We start from the raw sequence: 14,398 nt of genomic DNA, 5'->3' as shown, positions 1-14,398 counted from the left end.
CCTACGAATTTCTTCGACTTGTTTCGATTTTTGTCCGCATTTTCTCCGATTTTCTCTAATTCTTTCCGAATTATTTCGATTTTCAAAAATCGGAGAAAATCGGAGAAATTATTTCCACCGGAGTAATTTCTACAACTATCTCCATTTACTCAATAAAAACGTTGAATTCTACTTTTTCGACGTAGTATTCAAAATTTGTTAAAACTACTAAACCATAAACTTTTTCTGTTAGTGCTTTAAGGAACATAAAGCCCTAACTGAAATTCATACAATCTTTGAGTAGTGATGCTGCGATACGATACGATACGATATGAGGCCTTATATCGTATCGTATCGTATCGTCATGTGGTCATATTGCCTCCATATCGTATCGAAAACTCATCATATGGTATCGTATCGTATTGTCTCCATATCGTATCGTATTGTCATATCGACGATATTGTAAAAAAAATTCAGTTTCTGGGGTATTTTTTCGAAATTTTATATATTTTTTTTCTCAGTACAGAAATTCATGTATATGTATAGGGGGCATTCTTAGTCAAATCACGGGGTCATCTGCCTGACCTCTTTCGATTTTAATAAAATGAGCGATGTTCGGTTGATTTTAAGCTGAAATTAAGCCTCTAATTTTTTTAGATTTTTTCATCCATTTTTCTAGACTCCATCATTTTCAATACCACTAATTTTGGAATTTCTCAAAAGGGACCCTTTTTTTTCTGAATTTTTTTTCACAGAATATAGTACACAATACACACATTTTGAGCATAGCAAAAATTTGGGCTCAGAAATATCAATTATTTTTTTTGATTTTTCAAATTTTTTTTTTCAGCAAAAAAAGTTTTTGTTTCCAGAAAAAATTAATTTTTTTTCTCAAAATTAATATAATTTTCCAAAATATAAGTATTCAATTAAAAAAAAATTAAATAAAACTTGATTTTTCCTTGGTAAATTTTTAAATTAATTCAATGTCTCATTTTTTTTTTTTTTCTTCAACTTTTCGACATGAGTTATTGGGTTGTTTACATTCAAGACCTCTTGGTGATAATTTTTGAACCATTCTAGATTTATATAATTTTTTTAAATAAGCGAAGTGTTTTTTTTCAATAAAATGGTTCTTTTTTCTTGAAAAAAAAGTGAAAAAAGAACTCTCCATTTAGTTTTTCGAGTTTGATTTATTTTATAATTTAAATTTACAATTTTTAATAAAATTTGTTAAATATTATGAAAAAACTAATGTCATATCGTCGATATGGACGATATATCGGATATATCGTCTTGACCATATCGTATCGTATCGAGTTTGACTAGAGATGCACACGAGACGAGACCAGTCTCGGCACTTTCTCGTCTCGTCTCGCGAACTCGAGACGAGACTGACAATTTTTCAGGCGAGACGAGACCGAGACGATACTAGCATTAGTCCGAGACTTCTCGCGAGACTCTCGCGAGAGTCTCGTCGTGTCGTCAATAATATCAAATTTGGTTTTCTTAATTTTTTTTTTTTTTTTTGTTGTGCCTTTTTTAGTTTCAAGTTCTTATACATCTTTATAATAACCATAAACAAACAAAAAAATATATAGAATGAATAAAAATTAAATTGAAATCCAGCTTGATTTAAAAAAATAATGGTAAATTATATTCTGGTTTAGACGTACGAAATAAATAAAGAACATCTTCATTATAGATGTTAAATCAAAGTATAAATAAGCATTTTTTTTTAATTTAAACTTAATTTATTTATTACGGAGGCTAGGAGCCATAGGCTCAGCCGCAGTCTTGAATTCATCGGCGAAAAAAAAAAAAACGCTCATAACTTACGAACTAAGTAACCGAGAGACTTTGTACTAGGCTCAAAAGAAACGCATTAAAAAACTCTATCGCCCGCGTAATAGGTTTTTTGCTCTATTGATAATAGTTTTTAATCAAAAAATTAACATGTAAATTTTGAAAAAATTTTTTTTCTTACTTAAAAATTTGTGGTGTCTAAACTATCCATCAGAGAGTATTTATCACCAGAGGTTTTTTGTTCGTAAATCTTTTCTGTTTTATATTTTATTATTCTTAAATTATTATTTATGTAACTTAAAATAGTACATACGTTTTTATGTGAAAATTTTACAAGTTATAAAAACGGCGCAATAAATAACTCGACGCAAAATCATAATTCTGGCCTCATAAACAGCTATACTCTGGCTGAGAGGCGTAGTTCAAATAAAATAAAAAAAAAATAAAAAATAAAAAATAGTAGAGACTTCGTATTAGGCTCAATTTATGTGTCTCAGAAAACTCTATCGCCCGCTTTGCAAAATCCCTTTCCATTTATAATAGTTTTTTGAGAAAAAAAAAAAAAACTATAAAATTGAAAAAAAAAATTCCGATATTTAATTTTTTTTTCTCGAAAACCGTTGATGAGAGAGAAAAAAACCCCTAATGCCGTCACTAGATTTTTTTGAGGCGCATAATTTGAGCCTAATACGAACTCCCTATCTTGATTATAACAAAAGTTATGCCTCGCTGAAAAAAAAATGAAAAACGGCGCAATGAATAACTCAACGCGAAATCAAAAGAGAGACTTCGTATAAGGCTTATATTATGCGTCTCAAAAAACTCTATCGCCCGCATAATGGGTTTTTCCCCTATCTATAATAGTTTTTGAGAAAAAAAAAAAAAAACTTCAAAATTTGACAAAAAATTCGGATATTTAATTTTTTTGCTCGAAAACTGTTATTGAGAGAGAAAAAAACCCTTAATGCCGTCACTAGATTTTTTTTAAGGCGCATAATTTGAGCTTAATACGAACTTCCTATCTTGATTATAACAAAAGTTATGGCTCGCTGAAAAAAAAATCAAAAAAACGGACCAAAAAATGTCATCATAGAGTTGAAATAAAATGTTTATAAGGCTCCAAAAAAAGCCTTGATTCGAGTAATGTTATTGTTGATAAACCATTAAATTATATTTCAGCAATAATTTGAAATAATCATGGCCCTAGCCGGAGTATTGAAAATTTTTAATTTTCAACGGGTAACGCGGGCCACACGCCCCAACAAACGTTACCAGGTCTTTTTATTAATTTATATTCATTTTATATATTTTTTTGTTTGTTGTTCAGTACAATCGATACATACTTTTTGAGTTAAAATAAATGCAATATTCGTTGTTAATTAATAATTGAAAAAAAAACTAATAAAGTACTCATACGTTATAAAAAAGTAAAAAATAAAAAAAAATATTTTATATGCATATACCTATTACAAGAATGTATATATTTAAAAATGTTGTATTGATAATAAAAAAAAAAAGTTTACTTTTGTTCACTTTATATTTATACAGCCGAGACTAGACTAGACTCTGATTTTTTTTACTCGAGACGAGACCGAGACGAGACTCTGATTTTTTCAGGCGAGACGATACCGAGACGAGACTGTTGTTTTGGTCATTTTTCGAGACTGAGACGAGACTCGATCAAATCTCGTCTCGTCTCGTCTCGTGTGCATCTCTAAGTTTGACGATACGATATGAAACCCCATATCGTATCGGATATCATCACCTCCATATCGTATCGTATCGTCATATCGCGGCATCACTATCTTTGAGTATGACTCAAAAAATGTCATCATTGTATGTATAACTTTTTCATTGCAAGTGTAAACGATAATGATTGGAGAAGCTGAATCCTTAAGACTATCCGATAATATAAAAATAAATTTATGTTGAAAAGTATTTTTGAAAGAAAGTTATTTTCGATATTAGAAGTGAACATAGTCTAAACTGTACTCACATGTCGTCTGAAGTCTCAGAAACAAAACATGCCCCGGGAACGCCTCGCCAAGGCTCGTGCTTGCCCCTCCAAATTCGTTGAGAGCACACTTTCTGCCGGGGCTGTGGGCACTTGTAACGAAATATACTATTTTTGTTGTTTTTTACGTTTGTCAAAATTATTTTTTAAATTAATTTTAACCTGTTCGATTAAATGTGTAACATCATGCCCACCGTTATCTGGATATGGCAATATTTGTTTAACATCATCATTAATTGGTTTACTAAATTGTATTTCATATGGTATTTTACCGATGCTGAAATAAATAGATGTATTCAAACAAGTTCTCTGTATATGGTATATGTTTTGCCCATGATATATGTGAGTGACTACATAACATTTTAGACATCTTACCAAGTTCTCTCATAACGCGTTCTGTTGGATTAAATTGTGGGTGTCTAACTGAACAGAACTTTACTTTTATATTCTCTGACTCAAGATTGCATCGCCATTCTAGTGAGGTAAATTGAGTACCATTATCTGCGAATACACAAGCTGGTTTACCTACATCATTGACATAATTATTTATAATTTTGTCTAGAGTCGGTTTTGTTTTAGCATTCACAATTGGATATAATTTGACGTATTTTGAGAATACATCAATAACAACAAATATATATTTCACTCTACTGGTTGATGCTGGAAGTAGACCGTAATAGTCAACTGTTACCAATTGACCTGACTTATCAGCTGTGATAAATTCATAATCACCTTCAATATTTTATTCAGTGGTTTAACTCGTTGACATAGATCACAATATTTTATGATGTGATTGACCTTTTTATTCATATGCCTAAACCAATAATTGCGTTCCCTAGCGGATGGCTCGACTCTCCAATGTAGCATTCAGTCGACAACGATTTGACAGCCATTCGACAGCATATATAAAACGTAATTCACGAGCACCGGACACTCAAAACGAGTTGGAAAAATATGAGATAAATATAAGATTATAATGACAATAACTTAAACTGAATGAAACCTTGACATGTATTTAATATTGAATAAGAGTTTGAATTATACAAGGTAGAGAGGTTAGATTGACATGATTTGCATATGCATATCTCCTGGAGTCGGAAAGCTGTCGAGCCTCAGACCATTCATCGGTAATTGACTCGGTCATTATTGCCGAGATATTTTGTCACTAAATCGACAGGCTTTCGACACCGAATTGAGAGGTGTCTAATTTATTCATTTTTTATTGTTTTTAATTGTTTAAACATTATGAAGGACTGTATTAATAATAAATTTGCATTTTTTTTATAAAAAAATTAATAGAATATATAAAAAAACTTGTAAAAATTTAAACAAAAAAATACAAAATCTATCATTAATAAAGTCCATCATAATGTTTAAACAATTAAAAACAATAAAAAATGAATAAATTAGACACTTCTCAATTCGGTGTCGAAAGCCTGTCGAAAAGCGGTCGAAATGCTGTCGAAACGCGATCAAAACGGTGTCGAGACAGAGTCAATAGGTATATAGCGTTATAAAATTGAAAAAATGTTATTTTTGCGATTGTTTAATGTTTAAACGCTTAATTATACTGTTTTTTTCTTGTTTTTTACATGCAATTGTTATTAACAATTGATTTAAAAATTATAAACAAAAAAAAAATTTTTTTGTTTAAATTTTTACAAGTTTTTTTATATAATCTATTAATTTTTTATAAAAAAGATGCGAATTTATTATCAATACAGTCCTTCATAATGTTTAAACAATTAAAAACAATAAAAAATGAATAAATTAGACACCTCTCAATTCGGTGTCGAAAGCCTGTCGAAAGGCGGTCGAAATGCTGTCGAAACGCGATCAAAACGGTGTCGATTTAGTGACAAAATATCTCGGTAATAATGACTGAGTCATCTACCGATGAATGGTCTGAGGCTCGACAGCTTTCCGACTCCAGTAGATATGCGAATCATGTCAATCTAACCTCTCTACTTTGTATAATTCAAACTCTTATTTAATATTAAATACATGTACTACTCAAGGTTTCATTCAGTTTAAGTTATTGTCATTATAATCTTATATTTATTTCATATTTTTCGAACTCGTTTTGAGTATCCGGTGCTCGTGAATTACGTTTTATATATGCTGTCGAATGGCTGTCAAATCGCTGTCGACTGAATGCTACATTGGAGAGTCAATTCCCGATCGAATAGGTGTCGACGCATCCGCTAGGGTTTTATGAAATTTAGTGTTTTATATACACCTGCATGACAAATACATTTATGTTCTTGTATAATTAATTCATTTTGGAGTTAAGTTGGTACAAATATTTCATAATTGTTATCATGATTTTGTTTATGAAACCGAATACCTTTATGTTGAATAAATACTTGATTGTTTGATCTTATTATCAATGTATGATTGTAGTTGTACATCTGTTTTTTGTGCATTTGAAATATTTTTTAATAATTGATAGAACCGTTTATTAATTTTAATCATGTTGATTTGTTTTGTTTGATCATTCATAATTTGATTAACATCATCATCTGTTTTATTTGTTAAAGTTGCTATATTTAAATTTTGTTGGATTGATTGACTGAATTCAGATGTTGGATTTCGACTAAAGAAATCAGCTATTTTATTATCAACGCCTTTACAATGAATGACGTCGAATTGATATTCTTGAATTAATAAATCCCACCTGGCAATACGATTTGTGTGAAATGTACTGTTTTTCGAAAAAGTTAATGCTTGATGGTCAGTAACTATTTTGAATTGTTTATTGAACTTATATATTCTAAATTTTTTCAATGCATATCCCGGGAAAAACGGTTTGTATACAACCATATACAACTATATACAACCATATACAACCATATACAACTATATACAACCATATACAACCATATACAACTATATACAACTATATACAACTATATACAATCATATACAACCATACAACTTGGTAGCTTAGTTTATTAATCTTGTATACAATCATATATGGTTATATACAAACATATATGGACATATACAACTGTATATATTTATTTATGTTTAAATATATGAATTTATAAAATCATATACAACTATACAACTTGGTAGCTCACTTTATTTATCTTGTATACAATTATATGTGGTTATCATGGAGTTTAACAAGGAGGGTAATCTGTGACGTCACACTGTGTATTGGCATAGGGAGCTGTTGAAGCTCACGGAATGGAGCAAGTCAGTACGTTTTTCTGCCGGTGATTGGGACGAGTGCCCAAAGTCACATGTTGTTTTTGTTTATATATATTTCTTTTTTTTGTGTAGCTTAGTTACAGTATTCCTTCATTATGTAAAAAAATAATACAACTACCAAATACATTATTTATTTAACAAATATATTTATTAAAATAGAGCAATTTATTTTAATAAAATAAACACCAAGGACAAGCAGTGTCTAAGAAAAAGATAAAGCTAAGGAATTAATGTTGCTTATCATATAATTTCTTTATAGTCACATCAATTCTTCAGCTTCATCTTTTTCTTAGCTACTGTTTTCCTTTGGTATTTTTTTTATGATAATGAATTACTTTAATGTTAAATAAATAATTTTTTATTAAAAAGATCATTCCAAATAAATTCTATTTCAATTCGTTGTCCAGTTAATGTGCAGTTCAGTCGAGTTATTTTCTTAGGTCGAAATACGCCGTCAATCATTCGACGTGCTATTGATGTTGCGGATCGTCTGTTGCCTTGAACTTCAAAAATGATAGTTTGTCGGCAATAAATCTGATTACCAATATGGACCATCTAAAAAAAAAATAGAAAAACAATGGAATTAATTGAAAAAAAAATACATTTATTTTTTCAGATTATATTGCAAAAGTATATTTACCGTATCTCTGTCATAATTTTGCCCATACAATTGGGATTCATGTTGAGGCTCTGCAGGAAAATGTACATTTTCAACTACTATCTCGACCTCGTTATGTTGTTTTATTTCACGTTGTGGTTCTGGTATTGGTTGTTCATGCTGTTGTGGTAGTTCTTCTTGTATCCCAAGTGCCAAAGGATGCTGTGGTATTTCACGTTGTGGTTCTGGTATTGGTTGTTCGTGCTGTTGTGGTAGTTGTTCTTGTATCTCAAGTGCCAAAAGATTTTGTGGTATTTCTTGTTGTGGCGCTGGTATTGGTTGTTCTTGCTCTTGTGGTAGTTCTTCTTGTATCCCAAGTGTCAAAGGATATTGTGGTATTTCTTGTTGTGGTGCTGGTATTGGTTGTTCTTGCTCTTGTGGTATTACTTCTTGAATCTCAAGTGCCGGAGGATATTGTGGTATTTCTTCTTGATGTGTTGGTGTTGGTGTTAGTTGTTCTTGCTGTTTTTGTAGTTCTTGTTGTATCCCAAGTACCAGAGGCTGTTGTGGTATTTTTTGTTGTGGCTCTGGCTTTGTATGTTGTAGCTGTTGTGCAGGTTCTTGTTGTATTATAAGTTCTGGATGCGCATGCTTGTTTTTCTGGTTGTAGTGTTGGTGCTTGCAGTGGCTTTGGTGGTGATGTTAGTGCTGCCAGTGGTTTTGGCGCTGCTTTTGTTGGCAGTGCTATTGATAGTGTTGATATTAGCTCTGATGCCATCGTTGGTGCTTGCAGTTTCTTTATTCATGTTGATATTGGTTCTGGTGATGTTAACAACATTGGTGGTCGTTGTTGTGTTATTTCGTTTTCTTGTTTTTTCTCTGTTGTTTGTTGATTTGGAGCAACAGTCTGGCTACAATTAGTAATGGCAGTATGATAATAACCAATTGTTGAGCAGCCACTCGAATCTGTCAACTGTCTGTTTTCTTTGAGATATTCAATATCACCTCTACAAGCAGCTTGACTTTCAATGAGTTTCATATTAGTTACATCAACCTGGCAGTCAACAACTGGAACGATAGGTGGTGGCATTGATAATACTTTTAGTATTTCAATGTCTTGATTTTGAGTTCTGCCACTATTACAAAAAGTGTCTAGATCTGTTTTAGCTTTTTGATCTTTCCGTCTAAAATTATTATTCTGTAATAATCAATAAAAGATTAATTAAAAAAAAAAAAATTACCGTACAAAAAAAAAATAACGTCTTAGAAAATTTTATGAAAAAAAAAAAAACGTTATAGGGAATGATATGGTTAAATTAAGTGTTATTATTTGTTACAAATTAGTCGATTAATATCAAATAATCTAATTTTGTTTCAGAGTCAATTTGTTGCTGTATTAATTAATTCACAATTTATATTTAAAATTAATATAAAATACAAAACAAAAAAAAGTTTTTTTCGGAATATTTGAATTTTCAGTTAATTGTAAACATAAAAAACAAATTAAAAAATAATAAAAAGTATTGTTTAAGAGTTATTTAATTATTTGTAATAATAAAAATACAATATAGTTAAGATACTGGTATGGTAATTGAAGCTATCTCGGTATAGTAAAACTAAAAAAAAATTTTATACAGATTACTATACATTCACATTTACCTGTACTCCTAGTAATTTTTACCATACAGTATAGTAAATTTATGCTTTTACACTGACATCGATGTTTCAAAGTGTTTTAAATGTTTGTCATTTATTACAAAAATGTATTGTTAAGTTATAATTGAAGATAAAGTGTCGTAAAGGTTGCAATCAACAATCACAGAGCATGAAAAATGGCTACGACTGATGACAACAGACTATGATTGACTACGCACGACTACATGAAATGACTTGTTTTTTATTATTAATAATTGTTATGACATTAATTATATAAATTAAACAATTCTAAGTTAGCTTCATAATTTTTTTCGTATCTGAATAACAAATTTGAATAATTGATAAATAAAACTAAGGATATCGTCAAAAAAAAAAAAATTAGCGTGTTGCGAGTACGCGCGGGGGAAGTGAAACTTCTTTCAGAGTAATGTCACGCTGAATATTAATAATAATAATAATAATAATAATAATATTAATACTGACAATAATATTCAAATACAAATATTATTAGTTAATAATAATTATTAGTATTTATATTTCGAATATTATTATTATAAATTTTATTATTTATATCGTCACATTAATGGAAGAAGGGCGTAAGTGCCATTTTTAGGAATTTTTTTTTTTCTAAAAGAAAAAAGGCGTGAGTACGAATTTATAAATTTTCAGGCTTTGCATCCAATTTTAAGGCTTAAAGAAAAAAAAAAAGTGCGTATGTTCAGAGACTTACGCCTTTTTTCCATTCTCAAAATCATTTTTAATAAAAGATGAAGATTTGTAATTATTTTTATGTTTTTCTTATTGATAATAAATTATGTATAATTATCAGTAAACAATCAATAATTTAAAAAATCCTGCCATTAAATAAATTTCAAATAAAATTGAAAATATGCCCTTCATCTTTTATCAAAAATTATTTTGATAACGGGAAAAAAGGCGTAAATCCTTGGACATACGCTCTTTATCCTTTATCAAAGGTTGTTACGCCCATTTTCCCTTTTTTTTAAGTATTAAAATTAGATGAAAAACCCGAAAATTTATAAATTTGCACTTACGCCCTTTTTCCTTTAAATTTGACGTTTTTGGCACTTACGCCCTTCATTCTTTAATGCGACGATATAATTGATGCCATCGATATTATTACTAATATTATATTAAAATGGGACAGTCTGTATAACCATAGTATAAATAAAATAATAATTTCAAAAATATCATCGATAATAATAATATCAATATAATATTAGTAATAATAACAATAATATTATCGATTTATATTAATATCAGTGATATTGATAATATGAATAATAATATTGACAATAACATTCATATATAAATATTGATAATTATTAGTATTGATATTCAAAATATTATTATTATAGATATTATTATTAATATCAATACTATTGTGAATAATTGGTAATATTATCAAAATTATTGTTGTTATAATTATCATTTATATATATTTATAATAATTTTATTGTTATTATAATAATGATTCTTTAAACCCGCGAGATAACTATTGCTTGATACGTTCAAATGAATTTTTTTTAAAAATCAATTATTTAAGTATTAAACTCAGTTGAACTGTTTAATAATATTTAAATAAATAAACAAACAAAAAGTCGCACACGCATACACACATAGCAGCTGACGCTCCGAGTTTATACGCTATATATAGTGCATGTATAATGCTTGCCGGCTTCCCTTCTCTCTATGTAATTCTCCTCTCTTTATCCGCTTGCGACCGAGCGTATAGCAGAAAGTATACGAGAGAACGTCTACAAGGGAGTATACGGGAGAATGTCTACAAGAGAGTATACGAGAGAGTAAACGCGAGAGTAAACGCCAGAGTAAACGCCAGAGTAAACGCCAGAGTAAACGCGAGCGCGTAACGCTAGCAGGGCCTCGAATTTTTTTGCTACCCTCCGTAAAGAAGTTTCACTTCAAAAAAAATTTACAAATCCTAGTGATTGGTTGATTTATCCGTAAAATAATTGTTTGTTACTTTTAGTAATACATGATACTCAAGGTGACGAATAACATTTTTTTAAATTGATTAATTAATTTTCTTATTTATGAAATTTATCTTTTCTTCTTGGCTCAATAGATACGTATGGTGTCACGTGTTCATTACGTTAAATCAAACCTTTTTTTCTTTTTTGTATTACAAGACAAAGACTCATTGTATCACAAATTAAAAAATTACGCCATCCAAGTTTATGGTGCAGATTAATTTATTAGATAATGAAGATGAGGATTCAAAGTACTATAGAATATATTCACGTGATGATAGCATAGTCATCTTTTTGACTAACCATCAACAAGCGAATAGATATAAACCGATAGAAATTGGAGGATTAAATTAGGATTGAGGATTAAATTCTTGTAATGATTCTTTAAAAAATAGCTAGATGAACGAATTAATTTAATTCTTGTAATCTTCTGCCCGAAAGTATACAATTTTAATAAAAAAATTGATCAATTTATTAATGGAAAATTTGTTATTGTAAAATTAACAATTGATTAACACTGATTCAAAAACCATATTTATTTTTTTGTTCAATCTTTAAAAAAATAATTAAAATATAATAGGATAAGATACTTTTCAAAATAATTTTAAAAAATAGATAAATTAATAATGGTTAAGCTATCATGTATTTTTTAAATATTTCCTTGATAAATAAAAAATTATTATACATATATCCAATTTTTTTAGGCGAAATCAAACAACTTTTATATTTTTGAGAATAATATTATCATACTGCCCGCGTGGAAAAATATGTATCTAAAATACAAGCCAGAATATTTCTTGAATATAATTTTTAAATATCTTAAAAATACCCTAAAATATCTGTAGATATATAAAAGATATTTGAAATTCGCCGAACTGTGTATACGTTAAATATATCCTAGGATATATTTAACGTATGAGCTCATATCTTTATTTGCTATAAAAAAAATATTTCCAGTATATATTTTAAATATATATAATGTATATATTGAATATTTCTGATGTGTATATATTTAATATTTCCAATCTGTGTATGAAGATTATATATATACATGGATTTTGTGTTTTTAAAAAAAAAATCAAAAATAAAATAATTAAATGAACAATTAACTACATACATATATATAATTATTTAATATTTTATTTGATTTATTTATTAAAAACTGAGGACACACGAATAAAAATTATAACCTTCAAGACAAAATGAATTTCGCTCAGTAACATTGTGAAAATGAAAAACTTTAAAATAAAAAATACATTCAGATATCGTCCTCGTCGGAAGGTTCTTTCGATTGATTTTGAGTTGAACGCAATTTATGGAGCTTGCTATTAATTGCATGACCAAATCCCACCAAAGTGAATGTATTTTTAAATTTCCGCTGAACTGAATCTGAAAAAAAAAATTAGCCTTATTAAAAACTTAATGCATGTATATTAGGGTGTTTTTTTTTTTTTGATATTTTTTTTTCTCTTCACCCATCTTCATACAAGTTTATACAGCTCTAAATCATGCCCAGAAAAAATTTGAACTCAATTGAAAAATATTTAAAGGTGGTTCAGGGGTCATTTGTTCTTTCCATTTGATTAACATGGGTTTAATACACTTCATTCACCATTTTGATCATGGAGGCTTTAATTTTCGACCGTTCAAGTTCGCGTTGGTCTTATTTTATAGAGTATTGAATTTTATAGCATATAATATTCATAGTTTTGATCATTTACAATTTTGTTTTTCAGAAAAATTGTAAATACTACCTTTTTGAAGCATTATTTCACTATTTTTTTTAATTGTAAATGATCAAAACTATGAATATTATATGCTATAGAATTTAATACTCTATCAAATGAGACCAACGTGAACTTGAACGGTCGAAAATTAAAGCCTCCATGATCAAAATAGTGAATGAAGTGTATTAACCCCATGTTAATCAAATGGAAAAAACAAATGACTCCTGAACCACCTCTAAATATTTTTTAATTGAGTTCAAATTTTTTCTGGGCATGATTTAGAGTTGTATGAACTTGTATAAAGATGGGTGAAGAGAAAAAAAAATATCAAAAAAAAAAAAAACACCCTAATGTATATATATATATAATAGAATATTTTCTCTATCAATTAAAATATTATTATATTTTCCTCACACTTAATTGCATCAACAATGCGTGTGTCGAGTGCTGTCAGCTTTTGCGGTGTTTCATCTTTTTTAATTTTACATTTTCCTCCTTTGTAATTACTTACCATGGTTAACAATATCTTTTAAAATTATAATTCATAAAGTTCTTTTTGTTGTGACAATTGTTAAGGGTCCGTTATTATTTCTAATATTTGTTTGAGCACATGTTTTTCTCAATTGTATGGAAATATTACTTTGTATATTTAATGATCATTTCATTAATGATATTTCATATTTATTTCGAAATATATAAATAACGAACTGTAGGGCCAGTATAATGATATTTCGATACAGTATTATATTACAAAATTATAATATTTACAAAATTATATTTATAGTTTAATTTCCTATACTGAATGGTAAATTGAACTATACTTTTGTCGCGGTCCGAATTTATTATACGTATAGTAATAAAAACTATAAATTTTTTTCCGTGTAGATGTTAGAGTAAAATGATCCTCACACATGTGGTTATACAATAATAAAAAAAAAAAAAAAATAACAACCATATTTTCAGAAAAAATATAAATCTTAAGTTATTAAAACTGTTCTAAAATACTATAAAAAAAAAACAAAATCAAATAAATATATACACTGTTACGAATATGAAGTTAATTATTCCCTCCTCCTATATGATAGACAGAGACAGACAATATAGAATTAGTTAATAACAAATGACGACCTTAGTAACGGGAAAGAGATGAGAGAAAGAGTTAAGTTGTTGTTGCAATAGAATAGCAAATGAATAAAGACCTATTAATTTAAATAGAAAAGAGATATCTTTTATTTTAACCCAAAACCCTAGCGAAAATGCCGATAGTCGGATTGTGCACTGATCTCATACAAAAACGACACAAAACCGACACACGACTATAAGAATTTCTAAGTCACAAAAATCAATAGTAAGAAGCATTTAAAAAATAAAATATTATGTCTAAAAATTT

General features: G+C 28.7%; 1 protein-coding gene across 1 annotated transcript; it reads right to left on the bottom strand.

The window, feature by feature from the left end:
• Positions 1-7,384: 7,384 nt before the first annotated feature.
• On the bottom strand, positions 7,385-8,309 carry LOC122853857 (putative uncharacterized protein DDB_G0294196; the record flags this gene model as incomplete). Its single annotated transcript, XM_044154270.1, has 2 exons — positions 7,385-7,570; positions 7,656-8,309. Coding segments are annotated over 2 exons (840 nt in total), but the record flags the coding sequence as incomplete, so codon positions are not given.
• Positions 8,310-14,398: the final 6,089 nt, after the last annotated feature.

This window comes from Aphidius gifuensis, linkage group LG4, assembly GCF_014905175.1.
Source record: "Aphidius gifuensis isolate YNYX2018 linkage group LG4, ASM1490517v1, whole genome shotgun sequence".
In the NCBI taxonomy this organism is placed as follows: domain Eukaryota; kingdom Metazoa; phylum Arthropoda; class Insecta; order Hymenoptera; family Braconidae; genus Aphidius; species Aphidius gifuensis.
Note: the sequence above shows the minus strand (reverse complement) of the source record. Positions and strands in the feature narration are given on the sequence as shown.